The 24,374-nt window shown below is 33.6% G+C and overlaps 1 protein-coding gene and 1 long non-coding RNA gene across 13 annotated transcripts in view; one reads left to right on the top strand and one right to left on the bottom strand.

Moving 5' to 3' along the window:
- ckn (CRK like proto-oncogene, adaptor protein) overlaps window positions 1-24,374 on the top strand; it is a 357,411-nt gene that overhangs the window by 330,430 nt on the left and 2,607 nt on the right. For 8 of the 12 annotated variants that reach the window (XM_074120793.1, XM_074120795.1, XM_074120794.1 and 5 more), the window contains 13 exons: window positions 10,818-10,973; window positions 12,004-12,098; window positions 12,213-12,296; window positions 13,058-13,246; window positions 13,342-13,452; window positions 13,570-13,671; window positions 14,361-14,591; window positions 19,232-19,363; window positions 19,711-19,740; window positions 21,630-21,901; window positions 22,062-22,221; window positions 22,669-22,756; window positions 23,012-23,075. In XM_074120793.1, coding sequence (XP_073976894.1) covers window positions 10,826-10,973; window positions 12,004-12,098; window positions 12,213-12,296; window positions 13,058-13,246; window positions 13,342-13,452; window positions 13,570-13,671; window positions 14,361-14,591; window positions 19,232-19,363; window positions 19,711-19,740; window positions 21,630-21,901; window positions 22,062-22,221; window positions 22,669-22,756; window positions 23,012-23,075 — 1,706 coding nt within the window. In that variant the 5' untranslated portion in view covers window positions 10,818-10,825. The remainder of the gene's footprint in view (window positions 1-10,817; window positions 10,974-12,003; window positions 12,099-12,212; window positions 12,297-13,057; window positions 13,247-13,341; window positions 13,453-13,569; window positions 13,672-14,360; window positions 14,592-19,231; window positions 19,364-19,710; window positions 19,741-21,629; window positions 21,902-22,061; window positions 22,222-22,668; window positions 22,757-23,011; window positions 23,076-24,374) is intronic. The other 4 variants (XM_074120792.1, XM_074120787.1, XM_074120788.1 and 1 more) reach the window with 3 other exon arrangements.
- On the bottom strand, window positions 13,086-18,449 carry LOC141450426 (uncharacterized). Its single transcript, XR_012456105.1, has 3 exons — window positions 18,104-18,449; window positions 14,688-14,775; window positions 13,086-13,244 (listed from the first exon to the last, which is right to left on the bottom strand). It is a non-coding gene; the product is annotated as an uncharacterized lncRNA (long non-coding RNA).

Below are 24,374 nucleotides of genomic sequence, written 5' to 3'. Positions count from 1 at the left end.
GTCAGCAGCTGGATTCGAACCCGGGACCTCCGCGTGGGAATCTAGTACGCTAACCGCATAGCTAATCCCTTCCTTTCCTAAGTGCTATTTTTTTTTTTTTTTGCGCATCAACAGCTGAGGTTATTAGCGCTTGGAGTTTTTTCCAGTGCACTGCCGGCCTCCGGACAGTGTTCTCTCGTTACAGACAACACTGTCCATCACCGGACAGTGAGCTGTAAGAAGCTCCTAGGAAGAGAAAATCTAAGGGTCAGCCGCTGGATTCGAACCCGGGACCTCCGCGTGGGAGTCCAGCATGCTAACCACATAGCTAATCCCTTCCCTTCCTAAGTGCTATTATTTCGAATATTGTACAGGATAATCATATAATGGCCACAATTAAATATGTAGCTTAAACTTTGTGTTTGGAATGTACATATCAGTGAGAAAAAGTCATTTCGATGCATATTTTTTCTCCTTAAAATTGAAGAGCTTGGTGCAAAAAGGAGTTATCTACAGTTTTTTCAGAAAATGTGTTTAGTGGCGCCCCCTATTGTATGTTCAATTCTACATCTTTTGGTGCATAAACGAGTCTTTATGCAGACTCGTTTATTGTTACTTATTCTCTAGCCTAGGTTAGATTTGGAGCAAAACTGTAGATAACTTCTTTTTGCACCAAGCTCTTCAATTGTTATGGCGGTTCTTACCATACGTTAACTTCTGAAGTGTTCTATCTCTTTTTGAATATTTAGTAAAAATTCAATTAAATAAATTTGTTTACAAAATTTAAAAGTTGATGTGAAAGAATCGTATTAACATTTTAACATAGATTTTTTTAATTTAAATAAAACTATACCATATAAAAAAACTTGCGTCCCTGACCCTTATAAAACACTGATTTGTTTTGTTTTTTGTTTCAAATATTAAAATTAATAATTCAGAAAATTATGAATACCATTATTGGCCGAAAATTAAATAATCTAATGGTGAAAAATTGAAAAAAGTGCCACAGGTGTTTCCTTTCAAGTAGTGACCCCAAAACACTTTTAGTGGAAGATGCAGACTCGCAACCAAACACAATCGAATAGGAGCCCCTCGCTCCGCCCCTAATCACTCTCTCTCTCTGTAAAGCCTTGAAACCTTTCTGTCTTAACTGAAATCTCCCACAAACAATAATGTCCAACTATAAGCGTGTCTCCCCCTAAATGGTCCCCATCTGACCTGCTAGGTTTAGTTGCTGCCTTGCTTGCGTCCTAACTGTCTAACTAAGTGATGGTGAACCTTTTGAGCTCAGCGTGACAAAATTTTTGAAAAGTCCTAACTTAAAACCTCTGCTGCTGTGACACGAATAGAAATGTTCCTAATTTTTTGATATTTGCAACCATTGTTTAAAAAAAAAGATTTATTAGATGACCCACTTTTATGATAATAGCGACCTTTAAACTGGCTTACCATCTCTTGGCCAGAAAAGATGTGCTTTTCCTGATGTATTCAATTCTAAAATCAGTTAATCTGGGTCATTTTCTTGGAAAATAATCAAAAGTAACCAGAATAAAGCAGAGAGCACAAATCACAGACATTACTTTAGCAAACAGTTTAGTTTAAGATGCAACTAGAGAGCCTTTGCTATTCCAGTTAAAAAGTTGGGTACTCAGAGCTGAATATAATTACGTAGACCACGGTAAAAAGTGCGAGTATTCACAGCACATTGTTTTGAGAAAAGAGTGATAAAAAAATCGCGCTAAATTTAACTCAGGTCATTTTAAACGCTGAGTATTTGAATACCATAAACTGATGGGAAAAAGGGGACGGGGACTTAATTAACAAGCTGGTGATAATGCAGTTGTTGATAAATCAGGAGCAAAATAGAAAAATAGATTTCTGTAGTTCTTGCAGCCCTTAATCTCTAATATATTCTGTACAAAGAGGAAAATGTTCTGTACTTTTAGAGGTAAATAACCAGAATGTAATTGGATAGTACCCCCACAACGAGCGGGTAAGTTGATCCAAATTAAACATGCCCCAGAATGGCACAATAGGCCACATCTACCCAATAGCTGGGAATGTTTGTTCGCTCTAATGCTAGCACGTATTTAATCCTTCCTAAACAATAACCTGCCGAATAACCCCGTTAGATTACTCTGGTGACAGTGGCGTCTAACGTAGTGGTAGTAGTAGCCCATGATTATCAAACTGAAACTGTTGTCTTTTGGTGGCCAATGTACTTGCTACGTGTTTGCAATAGACACTAACAATGGCTAATTGTGTGGTGGATTGCTCATAATTGTCACACTTTAAAAACCGCTCGCTAAAACTCACTTCGTCTTCCATTTACAAGCCCGTGTTTTCTAACCACTACATCAAGTTCCACCACCTCCCTCAACCTCATCACAATAGCATATAATCAAAATTGATTTCTGAAAGTCAACACCTCAAGAAGTAAACTTAAGATGTGCTTACAGCACTTAAACCACTGTCTTTGGGAAGTACCTCAACTCAAATAGAAGCCACAAGTATCAATCTCTAAACTGAACCCCGGTTCAACCAGCTACATTCTGAGAGTCATTTTTATTCACTTCTTTATGCAACTAATCTCGCTTAGAGCACAAACTCCTGCTCCCCTCTAGCGAATTTCTTCCCGGAATTGGTGATGAGTCCAAGAGGTCTGTAGGAGGCAGTTAGAGAAAAACTGTGGAAATTGCTTTTTAGCCAACTTTTCTAGCCCTTCAAAATTATATGGTAACCAAAATGATATCGTTTGGGATCATGAGTCAGCCTGCTTGAATTTTGTCTGCAAGCCCGTGACAATTTGAGAAAAGGGATAAGATACTCCAGTTTGGAGGATATAAATCCTTAAAGAAAAATGTGTCTTTAGAGCAAAGAAAATCCTTTATTTTCACGAAGAGCATCCCCACATGCGATGGTTTGGGCAGAACAGAGTGGGGTTCAAAAAATAGTTTGGACTTTCTTCCACCAAGCTTACCAGCCATAAAGTTGGTCGGTGCCCCAACTGGAAGATCGGATATCGTAAGGCATTGTGGAACTGTAACTAGACCAAGCACCTTCACTCTTCACCAGACCTTCCAGAAGTCTTGAAGCATCAAAGGGGTGTACTGTGGGTATTCATCGAGGAAATAGTCAGCTGGTGAGTGGTGGCGGTAGTCACACTCCGGTAACTCCGAGTGACACAACCATTCTCAGATAATGGTATAAAATTCATCAGTACAGTGATATGAACTGTATTAGTGCTGAGCCACGATATAAATCGCCATACAAAAATTCAACCGGAACTATCATTGAATCTGAATATAGGGCGGAGTTAAAAAAAAAAAGATTTCCTTCTAGGTCACCAAAGTTGCACACGCCTGATTTAGATACCTTTATTGCTGGCCACCTTGTTTATATGGTGCAAAGAATTTGGTTATCGTGCGATTTGGAAGTGTGGTAGTGGTGAGAACACGCGTTACGACCACCTCCAGGAGAGTTACCCTAGATCTCTTTCTCTTACAGTAAAACCAGTGCTTGGCCCAGCTGTACTCCACATCATCGATCTTTCTTCAAATATATATTTGAAATAATGAAAAAAAAAAAATCTTATATTTTCACGCTTGTTTGATTTCAATTGGTGAGTTTTCATTTGAACGATGTCAGCATTTTCGAGTCAAATTTCCAATTCAAGTATTATTCCAAACTTGCCCAATCTAGTGTGAATTTCTTGGAATAGTTTTCTCTTAGAGCAGTTTTTCCAAATGACTAGTGATTCATTGTTTACTGTTGGCTGAAGTTGTTTGCCTTACAATATCTTACATTTTATAGAAATATATTTACCTAACTTATGATAAAGGTTAAACTCCGCTGATTATTCAAAAAAGAAAACATTATCTAGAACAGTCTTCATTTATTTGAATAAAATCTTTATCTCTTCTTGGCCAGATAGATCTTGCGGGCACCCCAGCCTGGCTTTAAGAACAACACTATCTCGCTTCAGTAACACGAAAAGGCCTTGGAATAGGTAGTTCGTGGTGGGTTTAACCAAGTCAACAATGGCAACTACAAATTGGGTCCCATTTTCTCTTGCCCTGATTTCTATATTGAGTGCAACTGCTTTGTGAACAGTCTAGTTTTATAAGTTCTGCTTACCATCCACCGTAGATAAACATCATTTACTCCCGAGAATGTCAGAAGAACAAGCAATAGTCAGAATCAAGAAAAGTGGATGCCATGATAGAGTAATGGCTACAAAACCGAATCCAAGTGATGCTAGAGTTTGTTGATAGAGTGCAAGTTCACAGTGTGCCATGGAAATGAAGACAAGCTAGGCCCTGCATGCATTGTGTGAATATTAGAAGAGACGTTGTTTTTAGTTTGGCTGGGATATTCGCTGACTCCAAAATTGCCGACAGTGTGGCTGGTCGTGTTTAACCGAATGAACACCTTCTCCTCCAGTATGGGCTAGTTGCTTCTTGGCTGGATCTTACCCTCCATTACCAACACTTCGTCTTCTTATATTAAAGAGGATCTTCGCTTCTCTGGCTGCTATAGTACTCCACGAGAAAGCCAGCGATATGTGAGCAATACTGGCAATTACTCAGAAATCATATTAGGTTTTCATGATAGTGGCTGCTAGAAAATATTGGAGCAGCACCACGCGCTTAAATTTCTTGCCTTTAAGAGGGCGTATATGAGTAAGGGTTCCAGGATAAACCATCGAATAAGGGAATGAAACCCACGCCAGTGCCACCCATAAAATTTGGTTGTGAATTTCCACAGTTAACTCAGCACCCAGATTGTAGATAAGCCTGTTACCACAAAAGCGGACTACAGATCTATTCGAGAAATATTGACGTACAATTGAAATCTGCAATATTTCTTGGTAATATAAGAAAAATTCACTTTGATTACAGAGAGTATTTATCTGTGATTCTGTAACAACAATCACAGCATCATTGATTTAAACTGATCATCTCCTGCTCTTCCTCCCACCTCACCTTCTCCTCCTCCAGTATGGTCTAGTTGCTACTTGGCTGGATCTTACCCTCCATTAACAACACTCCGTCTTCTTATCTACACACACCTATTACTACATCCGTATTACACAATATACTGCTCACGAGTGGTTCAATTACATTCCTCCAGCTTCTATTCATTGCATTGTCCTGTTTTTATTTTAGATCGCTGCACACCAACCTAATCTAATCTCCTGTGTTCCATTACTGCCACTGGTAAAACTGATTTCTTTATAGCTTTCCAAATAAAAATGGAATTCTATAACATTTCATACTGGTCGCTACCAAATTCGTTGACACAATGGAGGAGGATAATGCGTATCTAGATCTATTCGTCTTGGGGAATTATTGAGCCTTCAGAAAGCTGAAATCAGTACTTCAGTAGGAATGAAGCTCTTAGTACATCTCACTTGTTTTGAGTACCAATCGAAGACTTAATCTATGAATTTTAAATCTAAAGCAACTTTGTATAAGTGTCTAAGAAGTTGATCATACTTGAAATTCTTGAATACAGCCTTGTTAATTATGCTTATATTTCAAAAGTCATTTTCAGTGTAAAAATCTTCATTTAAATAAACGTTTTGGACCAAATCCAGGTGCATCTTCAGTACATACAAAATTATCTAAATTTAAATATCGAATGAACTTAAATAAAATTAATAAAAACTTCTATAATCTATAGAAAAATTAATTCAGAGCCTAAATATAATCATTACATTAGTATTAATACAGTCTTTAACTAACCTAAATACCTTTTCATCTATGAAACCCATGCAGTTTGTGTGAAAATGTTGACAATTTATCAAACACAAACTATGCAAAAATATCTAATATTAGGTGCATAGAAAAACATTTTTCTGTTTAAAAAGAAAAACACAATCTTATGTTATATCATAAATTGTAAAATTGAAAGTGATAGATCCGGTTTGAAATGTTACAAGTCAATGTGGCTGCGAAAATTACATTTCTTGTGATTTAAAGATCTAATATGGACATAAATAATTCGTTTTAGCGAAGGAATCTCCAAGATGATAACCATTATAGCTTTTTATTAAAGACTTCATGCTGAGGGTATATGTCGTTAAATCTAATTTAATAAAACAGGTAAAATCTTCCTTCTACCTCGATATTGAATAAATGCTGAAATTTATTTTAACAAATTTAGAATAATAAAAAAAGGAAGTGGTTATAAGAATTTCGCTTATTTAACATCTTTTAAACATTTCACTGAAATCAAAGGGCTAAATTTGTGATGAGAGCTTAAACATTGTTAGTAAACCCTTTTTACTTGCTTAGAATTAGTTGTAATTGTTCTGCCCGAGAACAAATCTGTTGTGATTGTTTCAAGACAATTTATTAAAGAAGACCAAATTTCCATTTAGTCTTAAAAGGAAATAGGAACTATATTTTTTTAACACTTTAACTTTGCTCCTTTCACTTTTGAACTTTAAATAATAAAATTTAACAAAATATAAAACCACGCTGGAGAAATGTATTGAAAACATTTCATTTAGTTTCATTTCAGAAAGCTGGCGCTTTGAACTTTAGCCCACATAAATTTGATCCATAAACTAGTTGGAAATGCTCGTTAGAAAATAAATCTCCTATAAAGTTTTCTAGTTTTAAACAAATAAGATTGTTTCTTACACTTGCTAATGGAGTGAGAGAATCGCTAAAGAATTATTATTGTTTGCAAAAACATTCTAATGGCAGAATTTATAATAAAACCCCCAGTGATTTATCTAATATTTAACTATAAATATTTAAACAAGATATATAAATGTTTAATGTGGTTTTTTTTTTTTTTTTTTAAATAATAATAAGTGTTGGTGAAAGCATGGACATAATGGATCATGAGAACCAACTGTACACAGATGGCCTGCAGTCATTTAGTTAGACACCGCTAGACAGGGACACTTTCTATTCAACTTCGGTGTTAATAACATGTGTATTGTTGTTGCTACACTACCTTAACATTTATTCACTACTAAAACATCTACTTCAGCTGTAAGGATTGTTATAAGATTTTACTATCATCCTTTTGTTCAGATTATAAACTGAAGAACAGAATTACACATTTTTACGAGGTGTGTATGTAGACACATACCTTCACTTCATTTTTTACTTATGGATAAAGTTTTTAGCTAAAATTTGCCGCTTGATTTTCACCCTCCATGAGCCTTCATCTTTTTCAAGAATTATGCCTAGTTAGTGTGTCCGGCGACTAACGTGTCCATCTGTACTAGAATTCACCTTACCCCCTTTACCAATAATCTGTCTCACCAATGTAATCTGTGACAGATGGTACTTATATCCTGTTTCTCATGATGCGCCTTAGATATATTTACTTTTACACGTTTCATGGTTTCTTGAACTTTCACATCCCATTCTAAGTAGGATTATTTCTGTGTCCTTTTATAATATGCTAAGATTTCTGCTGTTACATCCTGAGTTCGAAGGCGCGAACTTTTCTTTCAATTCCTTCAAACCTAGTCCAAACTTCCATTTCGTACAGCACTCTGGTGAAGATATACCATATCACCTTAGCATTCTCTCTTTAGATCTACGCTCTCTGGTCCTATTGCGAAGTAAAGGAGGATGCATCTTTGTATAAATGGCTCTTGCCTCTTCATAAAATAAATATTAGCACCCAGGTGGAAATCACTTGAGAAAGAAGCTAAGGTTATTGAGGTTAGCAAATGTTGATTTTTAAGGTGCATGGAAATACCTATTACTTAGATTGAGCCATTTAATGGGATGTGTGATGTGTCAGATGTTTTCGGAGTAACAGCTTGGTGGCTAATTTCAATGGAAAAGGTACTAATGACCTTGCCAATTCATGCACTAAAAAATCCATGTAAATGTAAATTAAATATGTATAATATATAGTTGTGTTCACAATTCCAGTTCTGACCATGAAGATGAAAAAATAAGAATTATAGTTCAGGAAATGTTTTATGCATTTATATAATGAAAAAAAAAAAAAAAATGCAAGTTGTAAAATGTGATATTTTAAGTAGAACTAGTGTGATAGCGCCAGTCTAAGTGAGCTGGCGGCCATCTGTGGCAGTCCAAGCAACAACGACGTTACATTGATTTAAATCGGCGTCTCTGTACGTGGGTTCACCTGTTTTAAAAAGCACACGCAGACGTCCTTGGTTTGGATCAGGCTTTCCACTGACTGCCGGCCCACACTCTCTCCAATTTTTTGGAATACTAAGTTTTCCTTTTAAAATTCTAATTATTTTTGTTTCGCAACAATTATATCCAAGAGAAATTACTTAATTTCTGTGGTTATTGATACGAATTTCAAATTAATAAGATAGTTATTAAGAAGAGTATGGTGCAAGTGATTCACAGGTGGTCCGCTGGACTTAGAACCTTCCTGGCCATCTAATAAATATCTTGGTGGTTACAGTATGCACGTGGGCGCTTTCTACCGGCGACTTTTATCCCTTACAGGCGACTCTTTTTTGTTATCCTATTCGTTTTGCTTCATTCCGTTTCTCAGACGGTTGGAATAGGTTTTCTCATTGGTTTCCATATGGGCCGTCTGAGGGGGAGCTATGCTTCGAGTTAAGAGTTGCCTTGATGATGTGTGCCATTTATAATTTTACCAAACCACTTTTATAGTTGGACCATATGGTTGTTGTGCTAACCACCATATTTCTTCATAGTACTCAAGTGTGTGTGTGTTATTGTGTACGTTTTTAGTTGCATAACTATCTCGGCGGCTAACTGGCGAGTATGGACTCCCTCGCCGCTCGTTGTATCTCTGTCTGCCAGCCACCCCTGGTTGCTAATCTTATATTCCACCTTCACTTGTTTCTCCTAATTTAGAGACTAACCCGCTATTCCGCTCCTCCACTCCGTCCTTCATCCATGTCTACCCTCAATGCACAAATTGTTTTAATTTCTAACTTTTCACATTAAGATCTACCAAGACATTAAAAATAAATAAATTGTATAACTTAGTTTTATTAAATCACTGATTAAAGTCCAAAATTGCTTACTTAATTCTTCCTAAATAGTTATTAAAATTTATTGCGCTAGTTAAAGTTAGAGAAATGTTACAAGGCCACTTGACTATAATTCTTTTTTTAAAAAGCAGTATTTGGATGCCTCTAGAATGTTATTAAAAATCTCTTCAATCCCACTCTATTCTTATTTTTAAGTTCATAGAATATAAAATATTGTTTTATTGGCGCCTTAAGAAGCTTTTTTTCCCTTAATTTAGTACAGTTTATTTTGAGAATTTCTACCAATTTCGTACTTCTTTCGTGATCACAATTCTCTTAGATCAGTTACTCTCTGATCAAAGATTATCAGACTATAGATTATCTGTTCAATTACTATCCACATATCAGACTTTAAAAATAAGCAATGGCTAAAACACATGCCATACTTCTTTACCAGATACCTTGTTAAAAATTTGACTTGACCTCGTGAACATGTATTTCCCGTAAAAACTCATTTTAGAAAATTTGACCCAATGCCAGTAATATTAATTTGGGAAGAGAAAGGAAGAGATTGCAAGGAGATTCTTTTCATTAATAATCAGGAACATTGGTCATAAAACCAAATTAGTAAGCTAGTGCTGCTATCTAGCGAAAAACTCTTGTATTAATAATTTTTATCCATTAATTCTCTGTATACAACGGTATATTTTAATTTAAAGAGCAAGTCTTATTTCATTTCTACCATCAAAACAATTATGAAGTTCAAAGGAAAAGAAAGTTTTTTTTATCTTAATTAATAGTGTCCGTAATAAAGGCCCAAGGTATAGGGAGCAATTTCTATCATTCCTATCACCGTCAGTGTTAGGACCAACCTCCGTTGGTCTCTAGGTTGCCGTACGTAAGTAACAGGTTTACAAAAGTAAAAAAAGTATGACAATTGATGAAATAGTTTTCCATGTTTCGTTTAAATAAATATTTGTGCTTCTAATTTTTTTGCTTGAAGAAATCAATGGTTCGTTTTACTGATGGACTATTTTACCTTAATTATTATAACAAGTATTTGCAACAGATTTAGTAATGCCAAAAGCTCTTGATGATTCACCTTATCTAAGGCTTCATTTTAGAAGTATAATTGTTTTAATGATCAAACCGAATGTATAAATACATATATATTTATATGCAGGTTGTACTATCAGATCAGTTAATTTGGCGTATGACCTTATACAGTCTTGGAAAGGAACTATTTTGGTTGAATTATGGTAGCTCATTAATTAGATAAATGTCATCGTATGGCATTACGAAGCACATACACATTGTAATTGTTACAAAAACCAGACACTACTCTATCTAATATGTTGTTGGGACTCTATTAAATTCCTCTCTATTTCTTGGTTTAACCTTTAAGTTTTTATAATAACTTGATTTTCCCGTAATTAGTAATGAAATATCAGTTATGGAACTGGCTGTAATCTATCTTCCTCTTGAAATAAATAATAATTTATAACAAAACCAAAAAAAATAACAGTTCTATACAATGTTTTGTTTATATAAATATTATTTGAGAATCTAATAGAATTATTTTTGCTTGAAGGAATCAATGATTCATTTTATTGTGTTGCTATTCATGGACTCTTTTACCTTAGTCATAACAAGTATTTTGCAAGAGATTTAGTTATAAACTAAAGAGCTTTAAAAGATTCAGTCCAAACTCATTATAGATTTTACATTTATTTCTTTTTGTCCTCAGGGCTTTGAAACATTATCTTAAATCACGTAACTTATTTATTTTCAGATAATCTTAATACTAGAAATAATTTTGTGAACTAATTAAATTTTGTATGTAGCTAATTTAAATTGCTTTGATTTGTTAAAACAGTTGGAGGTATGAGCAGGAGTGGCAAGCCAGCAGCTCAGGCTAAGAAGGTGGCCCCACCTGCAGTTCCAGATTCAGCGTTCAGAAATAGTGGCTCATCTTTTGGATCAGCAGGATATTCCAGTGCTGGCGAGGATGTCATCTTTCACGATTCAAGAGGTACAATAACCTATATATTTTTCAGTTATCCTTGCTTTTTTTCTCCCATTATTTGGAAGCAAATTATTGAGTCAGAATTAGTATATTTAATGGCACCAATGTTTTTTTGTTTTTGCTTTTTTTTGGCATTGGCTTTCGCCATACAGCCAGCATCATCGTCTAGGTGCTTATCACTAGAATATCACTCACTCTCCATTCTTACTTATAAATACATTCGCTTCACACATTCATCCCTCTACTATATCCAACTATTTACATAAAACTTACAACTAATGGATGGATCAGTACTCTATATTCCTGCCATCCTTATAGCTTAACCGAAATTAAAATCACATAATCCTTCTGTAATCATTTTCTTCCATTCATTCTACAACTTTTAAATACATTCATATTTCATTGCTAGCCCTGCTATAGATTTAAGCACATATATGTTGGTGGAGAATATTATGTCTTCGTAGCGAAATGGTGCATCTAAATACCTGAATATATCGTCAAACATTCGTTTCCTTTCTACCACATAACGTGGACATATCATTATTAAATGTTTGAAATCCTCCTCCTCTGAGGAGAGGACCTTTTGTTGATCCTGTGAAGATACGATCCGCACACAGCGTGGTTCGCTCTCAGCCTGCTTATTGTCGTAACAAACCATTTATAAGTGACAGTTCCCCTTAAACCATGGTTGTCTAGGTAACTGATCTACACATAGTTTTATAGAATCGCCCTTCATTACCATTACTGTAATCTGTCTGCGATTTTTGTAGTGCTGCTTTTGCAATTATACACTTAATAGAAAATTTCTAGATTTCGTAAGTACATATTTTTTTTCACTCGCTCACTTTTTAGATTTTTAGTGTAGGTAACAAATCATAAAGTGGGAGCAAAACTACTTGGAGTTTATTTTCTTTGAACGGATATTTCTATTTGTAATTTGTATTATTGTGAAAATTATATTAAAAAAAACAGTAGTATGGCACCTTTAAAAACATAAAATAGTATAGTAGTCGTTTAATATATAATTCCATTACAGATGGATACGAAATGTCCGATGGTATCTACAGTATGGGACCCGGAAAGAGTCCTGGCACATTCTCCTATCCTGCGTTTACTTTCCCGGGACCACAGGTAATTATTCCAACAGCCATATGTTATCTAAATTATTCTTCGCTTAAAAAAGTAGTATATTTTAAAAATCTATTAAATTTCTAATAAACATTTTATTGTTGTTTTTGATTGCAGCAGTACACCCAAATTGGGAATAAAAGCGCAGCTTATTACCATCAACTCTCTTTACAAGAAGACCAGGGCATTGACATGACACAGGTAATGTGTTCATCACAAGAAATTTTATTTTCAAATAGTTTAAGAGAAGGTTTTGTTATTTTTTTGTTGCTCTGTGAAATTCGCCATCTACATTAACTTCTTCAGTTCAAATAATCAATTATTATATTTTTTATAGTTTAAAACAAAATTTATTAAAATGAATTTTAATAAATTTTAGAAAACTATTCATGGATTTAATTATTTTCTCAAAAAAACGGAAATTTATTTCATCAATATTGCTTCAGCCCAGTCTCACTACTTGCAGTGCAATACTAGCCTTGTTTTTTATCTAAATCATTTAAAAAGTATGATTAGTTTTAACAGAAGCAACTGTGATGCTGTAAATAAAGACAAGACATTTTAATCGACAATTATCATACATCTCCATTAAATTTCTTTTTCCATGTTACATTATTACTGCCTTTGTAATAACTCAAAATACTAATTTTTGTTTTGTTTTGCGTTTTGATGGCGATTTACAAGGGGCTTTCTTAATCTAATTTCTGCCATCTCAAAAATAAATGTAATAAATTGCCTTAGATCATACAGTTTATTTCATTTTGTGCCTAAAATGCCCAAAAGTACATATGCTTTGAATATATTATGCTTTTTTGCTTTTTGAAATCAGTGACTGTTTATTTGACCAGTAAAATAATAATTATAGTTTTGTTTATAGCAAAAAATAAAAATAATTTATTTTCATATAAAAAAAAAAAGGACATATAGAATCTAGAATGCTAATAAAGTTGTTGATATTGCAGAGCCCTGGTCGAGACAGTCCTGGTTCAAGTGGGTCCGGGTCTCGCCATTCGACGGTGAGCTTGGACAGCGGTCGAGCTTCATGCGCTATGTCACATCACCACAGACCGAGTCTGTCATCAAGTTCTGTTGGTAGTGGTGAAAGTTCAGCACCTGCTCGTGTTGAAAGAATGCTGCTTCAGGGTGTACCTGTAGGTTTTTTTTCTTTTCTTTTGGTTTTTGTTAATGTTTTGTTATTATTATTTTCTAGTTTTGCAATAATCGCATATTTGATTTGTATTTTAAGGATCAAGAAATATTAAATACTTGGCTAACTGATCTCCATTTCGAAGAATATTTCCCGTTATTCGTGAACGCTGGCTACGATATGCACACTATATCAAGAATGACACCTGAGGTATTCATTCACCTTGTATTATTATTATTATTATTATTATTACTATTATTATTATACAAATAATAGCCTGAAAATATTTACAGTTGGAATAATGTACTATTCTTCTGTTTGATATAGGATTTAACAGCAATTGGTATAAAGAAACCAAATCATAGGAAAAAATTGAAAGCTGAAATAGCTCTATTGAATATATCGGATGGACTTCCTGATTACATACCGGTAAATAAGATGTTCCATTATCAATTTTTCATTATTTTGAAGAATATTCATCATATTGTTGATGTTAACAGTGTATAAAACTGTTAACTATCATTTGTGAGGAGATGATTGATGTAGAGGGGATGGCCATGTTGCCGAAACCTAGTTAAAGAAGTGGCTGGTCTATCACTTCCTACAAATATAGGTTATATAATGATCTAAACACAATTCTTTTGTGAAGGTCCCATTCCATCGAAAGATGCTACCAAAATAGTTTAAATCGTTAGCTGCATACTTACGCCGAAATTTAATCTTAGCGGTCTCTTGTCAGTTCATTTGTTCATCGGCGAAGAGCAGGAAATTTAAATAATCGCACCTAATGGTAGCTTCCTTTCGCTGGATTTGGGACACCCAACATTCTTGGCCTAGGAACCTGCTCTTACGGAAACTAGAAATTAATTAACTGTTGCAGAATTTCTATACCTAGGTTAGCACTCATATTGTAAACTTTGAATTAAGCACAAGACAGTTAGTAGAGGAGACTAACCTGTTACTCTAATAGTAGTTTATTTCTCTTCTATTATGACCTCTTCCAATATATTTTATTTTCATTACTTTTGGGTAGTACGATATTACTTATAACATAGTTAATTAAAGACTGTTAGTACAGTTAATTATACCAAAATATTAACTTTTTTTTTTTTTTTCAGGGATCATTAAGCGAGTGGCTACGTTTGCTGCGTTTAGAAGAATATTCAGGGGCATTAAGATCTCAAGGCTATACAACCGTCGAAGATACCACACAGATCACCTGGGAAGATCTAGAGGACATAGGAATTGTAAAACTTGGCCACCAAAAGAGAATGTTATTAGCTATTAAGAGGATTCAAGATCTAAGAGCTGGGAAAACTTTTCCTCCAACACCGTTCACACCAACTCATGTATGCATTATGACTAATATTCTATATATTATTTATATCGATTTATGTACTATATTATATAATATTTACAATTACATATATATACATCTTTCTCACCTTAGTTGCTTCAAGTTTTATCATTTTAGTTTTCCACTTTATATTTCCTTTTCTATTTTTATATACTTTGCAATAGTACTTCTTTTGCCTGTTAATATTTAAGAGTACTTGTATAATAAAAGAAAAAGAAAAGTACCCTGAACAGCCACCGGTCGTAAATAAAATACTTAGATACACTTAATTAGAATAAATTGTTAACAAATTTAAGTGTACAATTAGTATAAATTAAATTGTCGGAAATAGTTTCCTTTTTTAGCATCTCACTCCAGATAAAGCAGCAATTCATCTTTATTACTTCTATGGAAGTCTCACAAAATCTTGTACATTTTTAGGCTACATTTTTCAGAAATATTGGAGAATTTATTAAGATATATTTGTATTATTACCCAACTTATTCCCCCTTTGTGAATATTGCCTCATAAGTTGGCTCTTTCGTTTTCTCAATCATGGATTAGTGTTAATTTGGAAATGTTCTCTAAGTACTTATAATTTGTATATTTGTGTTCTTCTCATCACTTAATTTCACATTTTTGAAATACCTTCTTGTTTGGCTAGCAATTATTATTTTATTATTATTATAATTATGAAAGGCCGTCTAGCTGAAAAGATGATAGTGGAATGAAATATTCCTAGCTCAGTTTCGCCAATAAATATTGAACTAACTCTTCCTAAACGTCTGAGGGTAATTTATCTTCTCTCGGAGCATAGATATCAAACCTTGGATTAACTCGGCTACAATTACTTAGAGTCGTTTCTCACAGTATCGCTTCGACTCAGATTGAAGGTCCTCGCTTTCAAGCCTCACTTTCTGGAATAAATACTTCGAAAGGCTTTCCGAATCCCAAAACTAGCCATTACCATCTTTGTATTGGCTTTTGTTTAGTTACATGTTTTACTTTATTTATTCAGTGTCATTTCTCGTTCTGCCATTATTACTATAATGAATAGTAACAATGTATTTGTAAAGAATGGCCTCTAAAAAATGTAAATTAAGTTTATAAAAATAAATTTCTGTCTCAAATTTGGTTTTGTCGATAAACAAAGTACATTTTTAAAGGTCATTTACATAATCTTTTACCCTAAAAAGAATTTACAGAATTAAATAATTATTAAGTCAATTTCTTTGTAAAAAGAAGAGTAGTTTAATTCGATTGGATTCTCTAATAAATATTGCGAACAATCCTAAGATTCTAAGGACTGTGGTGTAACCTTCATTTGCTGTTTATCTACCTTTCCCTCCATATTTTTGAATGTAGTATTTTAACATCTTCTTTGCATATGGCTTATGGCGTATGGTTTCTTGAGGTTCCATTAGATATTCAACTTGATCTTAAACAGAACTGAGATAACGGGGGACAATGAGTGTAAAATTCTGAAGGATATTCACGGTAAGTCTGGTTTCCTTCCTTGTAGGTTTTTTGTGTAGTTCATAAATCATCCCTTTTTGTAAATTTTATAAATTCATTTATGTAAATGGTTAACCCTTTATCCAAAGCAATATTGTATAAATTTCTACTTTCTTCTTCAGTGACATTGCTCTTAACATAACTTAACTTATTCATTCGAGCATTTAGTTCATATGTCTACTACATACAAATTGGAATTTCTTTTCAATTTAAAGAATCTTTTTTTACATTTAATAGTTCTTATGTATTTAGATTGGTAGACCATTTTGAACTTTCTTCAAATCTTGTTTTCTATACGTTTCCTTCAGATTAGTATCTGTATGAATACATCTGTAAAGTATCTATTCAAGTAATTGTTTTTGGTCAGTTCTTTTAATCGCCTGATAATCGTCTTCTACTACACAGCCCTACAGCTCTGGGTGGGCCATGGCTTCCAAAAAAATTACCTTCAACGCTCTATCTCTATCTCTTCCAGTTTGCCACATTTAGCCTCTCCAAATCGTCCATCACATCAGCCTTCTGGGTCTACCTCTCCGTTTTACGGCAAATACCTTTCCTTGGAGTATTTTCTTGGGCATGCGATCGTCTGGCGGTTCTCATGATGAGGCCTAGCCACTCAATCCGCTTTAATTTTACAAACTGTACCACATATTGGAATATAGATGATGTAATTCCTTATTTATTTAATCCTCCATTCTCGCAAACAAAGTCATAGACAGGACCCTATATCTTTCTAAGTATTTTCCTTTCGAATACTCTTAATGCATTGGCTACAGTGAATGACCACTCAGAAATTAGCCGTATCAAGGTCATATAGAGTCTGGTCTTCGTTTATCGTGACAATAGGCGAGATCTAAATAACTTTGAATTCGTAAGGTATGTACGATTTGCTGCCTTGATCCGCTTCTAGGCCCCTATTAACGTTTTGTTTTCATTATTGTTTTCAGACCCTAGGTACGTAAAAGATTCAACCTTCTTAAAAGATGCCTTTCAACAGTGAAATTTTGGGTTACTCCCACATTACTTGTGCCAATGAAAATAGACTTGGTCTTTAGATTTTTTATTCTGAGGCCCGTTTCTTGGAGCAAGGCAAATATCATCCGCTTAGGCACATATTTGTTGTTCTTCAATCTTTCCACTGCTTCTATGACTTCCTCAATGTCTGGTAATGTCTCAAAGTCATCTTCAGCATCAGATACATTAGTCAGGGTAAGCATCCGCTGTGCCCCTGCAGTGGTATTCACTTTTGGGTTAACGTTTTTACACGAGAGCTCTCCAAAGTATTCTGCCCATCTGTCGACTGCTATGGCGTTTTCTTCAATGATCTGCCCCCCTTTTATCCTTACAAGTATCAACTTTAGGTAGAAATCCACGGTTTATATTTTTCTGATAATAGTCCTGACAATTTACATAGTTCAAAGTTATGTATACGTAAAATTTAAATGCCAAATTTTATTTATCATCAACCTAAATTATCTTTCCTGTTAGTACATTTTTTAATTTGCATCTTGTAAACCCTGCAAAAGCGGAATTAGCAAAATTAAATTTTTCAGCTTTAGAGAGAGACAGTGAGAATTGCTTTTATATTCACCTTGCACGAATTACTCTCCCACTCAGTTGCTCATTTTACCGTCAAGTTGAGGCTTACCTTCCCTCTTTCTGTACACTTCTTGATCTCACCAATCTCTCACAAGCTGGTACCAAAAACGCACTATTGTTTTATTTACTTTATTTAAGATTTCGTCCAAACCATCATTATGTTTTTTTTTTAATGTTTTATCAATTCATGAACATCATTATCATTTATTGTTATTTGCACTCAGTAACTTCTACTCTATATTATTTATTGTAAAATGTTTAAATGTGTAGCTTCTCGATCAACAAGTTTAAAATAAAATGAAATTCGCATATTATCTTTTTTTGCGTCATGTTCACGCTGTTTAGTAAAAAGTGTTCAAATTGTTATTACTACTTTTTAAAATTTAAAGATGATTTCAAAAATATTCTTACCATAAGAAAATGAATTATTTCTACAGTATTTACAAATCCCTCGCGATTTTATGTTTTTATTAGAAAATCCAGGATAGCGGTTGCATTAAAACTCATTAATGCACAAAATTCCAAAATGTGTTTGAAATTTCCGTGATGACAAACATTTTCTTTTCTAAATGCATTTCAGTAGAGATGGATTCCTTCAAAACGGTTAGGATTAAATATAATGTTACAATCGCTGCAAAGACACGTTTTCCAGAATTAATCTTAATCCTGACTAACCAAACAATCAGTCTATTCAGTGCATGTTGCAATTCATATGTAAAATTGTTTTTGATATGGGGCGCATTGAAGTCGTCGTGTAATTGCGTTAAACATGTGTATTTACAAATGTTTATATTTTACACTACGTGTTATATTAATATAAGCATACATTTTAAAAAGAATTTTACAAAATACAAAAATTAAATTAAATACTTGGTCCAATAAGTTTTTTCATTGGATACGAGTAGATTAAATTTGGTCAACTGATTTACTTTATTGCCTCAAGATGGAAGTGTAGATGTTAATGGAAAAATTAGCCACTTACTGGTGATGAAATGTATTGTCTGAAACTACACCGAAAAGGCTCCAAGCGCGAATGACTCTTAGGTGTAAAAGATTCAAGTTGACAGATAATACTAGCTTATGAGGATGCATTCTGCTAGCCTATTGTTCTTCCGCGTTGCTTTACAGACCTCTTAAAAGCAATTGGCATAGACTGGCTCAACTGTCAAGCCTCAAAATTACAAAGGTCTTCGCCCTCTAGTTTAGAGTCCATTGTAAAGAAATAAAGCATGCATTTAATCCGAAAAATGCATTGTTATTGTTTTCCAAATTGTATATAGCCCTTTAATTTATGTACAATCTTCTAAAAATAAAACATTTGCACTCGTTTTACTATGAGCAGTTTTTTTTAAAAAAAGTAAATTGAATTATTTTTAAACCAAAATTTTCATTAAATATTCAAATCAAGGTTTGTTTTTTTTAATGAAGAAAATGTTGGATTTCATATAAATAAATAAATAAAATAGCAAGAAGTTACTGTTGATTGTGTTGGAGCTGCAAGTGTTTGTTAGTGCATGCAGTGGCATGTTTGTGTCAAAGGTTGATGCTGTGGACCAATTCCTTGACTGCGATTGTCCAAGAGTACACAGCACATTCAAGACATTCCATCAACCGTGGGAAATTGAAGGGTCACATCATCTGTATTACATAACCGATATAGTCCCTATTAAGGTTAGTTAAAAAAAAACAGTAATTTTGTCGCTTTTCACACCTCATTGGTATCATAATTATTTTTTTCTTCATTTAGGATATCCACTTATTTCATGCACGTTGCTAATCTTATAGGATTTTATCTATATTTATTGTTTATTTTTTGTTTCAAATAGTCCGTAGTATATAACCTCTTAGTTGAATAATAAGTAAGGGAGAAAAGCTGCAATATTTTAAATTCATAAAACTATTTTAACCCATTTCTGATTGATAAATTTTTGTCAGGGCTTTTTTAAACTAATTAACGTTGCTTTGTTTTTTTCCTCCCCTAAACTTTAACTTCTATAAATTATGTGTTGATTTTGCAGAATACAGAAAGGAAAGTTTGTGAATTAACGGTGAGTTTATAGCCATAATACACACTCGAATTTTCCTAATTTTTAGTAAAATGCAATGTAGTTAAATTAAAAAAAAGAGAAAAGTTATTTATGCTTTGTAATGCAATTAGACGTACTAAATGCACATATTTCACTTAGAGCAGGGTTCCATTTTTTTTAAGCTTAGCCATTTTTAGTTATAGCTTTCATTGGAGTAAAAACCACCAATACCAGTCGCAACGATCTTTCAAATCAATTAAAATGAGAGAGCTGCCGGAAGTCTACTGGGGCTGGGGCTCTTTGCTGCGATAAATCACAGTTACATACCTGTGTCCAAAAATTATGAATAGTGTTTAAAAAAACCTATAACAATCAGTCTATTTCTTGCTCAAAGGAAACATCCTCATCACGCGACGAGTTTAGCTTTTCATGCCTTAGTGTACGCAGTTTAGCTCAAAGAATTTATCAGTTCATTGTTTTACTTCTGTTTGTTGTTACTCAATAATCGTGACACTCTCGCGTATTTCTTGTTATTTCATTTTATTTTATTAGAATATTTAACCTGTATTAACATTTTAAAGCTATAAAGAAATGGGTTTTCTTGATAAATCATTAATTTCATTGTTTATTTATTGTTTATTACTTCTTTTTTTTAAATTAAGAAGCTAAAATTCGAGTTCCCTTGTTAGCAGTATCATCAATTAGTTGGCTATATTTAAAAAAAATTTTTACTTTCTGAATTAAAACAACAGTTCAAAAGAAAAGATTTAAAATTGAATAATTAGTTGCTTATTAATTGCAATGGTGGTTCGCCTTAATCCTTATTCATGGCTTAATACCTCACTAAGTTTTTTATTTATTTATTTATTTATTTTTTTAAATAAAATTCCGCTAATTTTATTGAAGAATTAAAAGGTTATGCGGCTGTTTTTCATTCAAATCTTAGTAAATCTCGCGAATAGTCTGTACTCAAAAAATATTTCTTGAGAGTTTTTAAAAGTTTAAAAGTCAGTTTAGACGATCCTTATTTTTAAAATTAGTATTTTTTGTATATGCTTTTAGAAAGTGAGTTTTTCTAATTAATTATTAATTTTTTTCATTTATTTTATTCGTTCAACACATTGGTGTGCTTTGTAGGAGCTTAATTAGTTTCAAAGTCAAAAGAATAAGGAAAAGTTCTGTTTGTAAAATTATTTGTTTACTTTTATTTAATTTCAAAACGATATTAAAATCGCTGCAGAGTTTGCAAAATAGTTTCTGCAGTACTCTCTCAAATTACCCTTTATATTGATGGACTCGGATGGATCTGAGGATGCCAGGACCAGTGTCTTACGTCATTGGCACCTGGAGCTTTTTCCAATGTATTGGTTTTATTTGAAACAGTGTAGTCCTCTTACTGGCAATGGACCAAGAGCCGTAAAAAGATCCTATGAAGAGAAAATCTAATAGCTAGCAGCTGGATTCGAAACCGGAATTTCAGCGGGGGAATCCAGTGTGCTAAGCATGAGTTACTACCCTGATTGACGGGAATTATTTTTAAATACAATACTGGTCTTGGAAAGAGTATGCTAAGATTTACTCATTAATGACTTGTATATTGATGAGAAGATGAATTTTAAGAGTTAGCACGTTTTGGATTCCATTGTCTCCATAATCCGAAGACTTATTTATATATTTTCAAATATTGTTAAATTTCCTTATTAAAAATGTAAAATTAATAAAAGATGCCAATGATTTTTTAGAACTTGATTAAAAGTATCAGCTTTCATAACTAAATTTACTTGTTGCATTTAATTAATTTTATTCAAAAAATAAGCTTAACGATATTAACCCTAAAAGAGGCTTATTTTTCACTTTAGTTTTACTCAATATCATCCAGAAAGTGTAGTTAAATACCCAGTACGTTGCAGATTCGAGGTGGCCGAGGAAAATCGTTGGAATCTTTGGAAGGAGGCGATGGTGACATCATGGTACCAGTTGGTGGGACCAGTAGTTTTACTGGAACTGGTGGTGGAAGTAGCCAGTGGGGCGGCGCACGACGATCGTTCGAAGATGGCGACATTACTCCAACTAACGAAGTTTTCCCTCTTCATCAAGGAGGCGGTACATTGCCCAGGCCGAGAGCATTGCTCAAACCTAGACCTCAGGCCAAAATTGCGCCAACACTGTGTTTCAATACCCAGTAAGTGTATCTACAGTTTCTTTAGCTTTATAATATCAGTGGGGTTCGGAAGATGAAAAATTTATGAATACATTTTATATTCATGCAAACCGCAAAATAAATAAAACAAATTAATAAAAAAAGGCCAGGATAATTCATTTATAAATGTTAAAAATTACAGCGACGGCATGGTACAAGGATGTGCAAGTGGAGGCACCCTTAAAAGGACGGGCCCAATTCCGCCAGCGAGAGTCAGCAGTGAGTGTTCCTCTTCCAGCGTGACCGTCGTAGCAGATTTACATCATCCAGCTCAGTATAATGGGTCAGATGCCAGTTTTAAAGTAAGCATTTTATGGTTTTCATTACACAAAATCTACAAAATTTATTCACTGGCGCTTTCGTGCAACCTATTTCTCAAAATTTAGAATTTTAATAAGATTATTGAATTCCTGTTATTGGTCAGATTAAGGGATCTTATGATGTCATAAAACTGTCTAAAATGTAAACGAAAGTTGACTGAAGCAAATATAACTTTGCCTCAGTTAACTTTAAGGAGTAAATGTTTAAATTGAACTCTGTTATTGCATCTAAATTTAAGTCCGAAATAAGCGTCTCTAGTCAAAAGTAGATCTTTTAGATAACTCTGGATTTGACATTATAGACGCCCATTCTAAATCTTCTCTGAGCTCTCCAGTTTCTTATCTTATATTCTGAACTAAACGCAGATTGATTTAATTTTTAAAACGTTATTTGTTGCGACACTTTTACTAAAAATGAACTTTTTACAGTCTAGCTCAAGCACAGAATCAGATTCCATCCCATTTGCCAACGAAAATGCGGGGACTATAAAGCAGCGGGCTGCCAGGAACCCGTCAGGTAAATTTAATTAGATTGTTTTTTTTTTTTTTACCTTAAAAACCTTTATGTTTACTTTCTAATTGAGGTATTCTAGTGTTTCTAAATATTTTATGTCATAGTTTTACATTGAGGATATAGAGGTTTTTAAAACAAAAAACTAAATTGATCGAGAATAATTATTCAATTAGTTGATAATTTAAAATAAGCTTCCTTTAAGTTAACAATTTCATTGCTCATTTAAATAAGTTAAAGTTTAAAAACTTATGTTAACAGAATTTATTCCAACTGTAAGAGTTCAAGCACCAAACGATTCGTCCAGCACTTTGCTTCCTCCAAGGTAAATTGGTTTTATGTTTCATTATTTAATAATTTCCTAAATTTATTTCATTTGAACTATCGACTAAACCAGATGGCTCAAGATATTTCATGTAGTCACTTTACGAGGAGGTTCGGAATTTACGGATGTTTATAAAAGCGATTAAAGCAGGAGATTGGTTAGCAGTTAACTTCTTGGCTCTCTCACAATTAAAAATCATGGGAAGGTCAAATTTCTTTGCTTTAACTACTTTGACTGTTCGTAATGTAATAAAGGTTGATTAAATTAAAAAATTATTTATTTTTTTTAAGATACTAATAAGGAATTTTCGAAATATATGTATATTTCTCCATTGAAAAATCACTTCCAAAATAGTGTCGTCAGTGTTGACAAGTAGATCTATTAGTCATGAATGTTGACACAAGTAGTATCTAAAATTTGGATTTCTTGTAGCTCTTTTTACTCCATAAATTGTACAATTATATATTCCATTTGGACCCTCGTTTTGCTGTAATGGAATCCATCTTCAGAAATCAATTACGATTTTTTTCCTTTTGTTCTGCAAAAAGTAATCATCATTCGCATTAGTAACTTCTGTATTCCCCTTCTCAGTTAAAATTCTCTTCCTCTTCGTATTGGTTCAACTTCTTTTATTCTGTTTGACATTTTCAGTAACTTCCAAAGTTTCAGAAACTTGTACATCAGCACCTAAATACTTACACATCTTTCAAAAGATCATATTCTTTTTAGAATCTATTGAATAACTGTGAAAGATGAATTCTTGCTCGTTGCGAGCTAATAAATTCAAATATCTTCTATCGGCAAATAAATTTAAACTTGTGATGACTCCATTCTATCATTCAAGTTAAAGGGAGAGGCTATGCATTTGTAACTAATGACGGTTGATGGGTGAAATGTCCCCAGTGCTGGATAATTTTGCTAATTTTATCAGTCGTAGTGTGCATTGTTTACCTAACCGGTTTGGGACGCCTCACGCATAAAATTTAACTTCAACTGTGCAATTGTAAAACATTACCAATGCCCAATTGACTAATCTTAATGATGAAAGTACGAAACCAGTCAAAGATACAAGATACCTGCATTCCACGGATAAAATTAGCAAAATTTAAGTACTGTTCCCTTCTCTATCCATATACCTCTACTAAAATTAAGTTTAATATTTAAGTACTTAGCTCGTTAATAATTTGAACAGTTCTGTATGAGGACTTGTGCGTGGCTTCAACATACTCATTAGTCATTCTGCTTATCGAAGTTCTGCCCCAAAACTGGTCCCCGAAATAGAGAACTATTTTTTTAATT

This window comes from Rhodnius prolixus, unplaced genomic scaffold (assembly GCF_049639745.1).
Source record: "Rhodnius prolixus isolate KJV_2025 unplaced genomic scaffold, Rpr scaffold_2, whole genome shotgun sequence".
Classification (NCBI taxonomy): domain Eukaryota; kingdom Metazoa; phylum Arthropoda; class Insecta; order Hemiptera; family Reduviidae; genus Rhodnius; species Rhodnius prolixus.
This window is presented reverse-complemented; position numbering and strand designations above follow the sequence as displayed.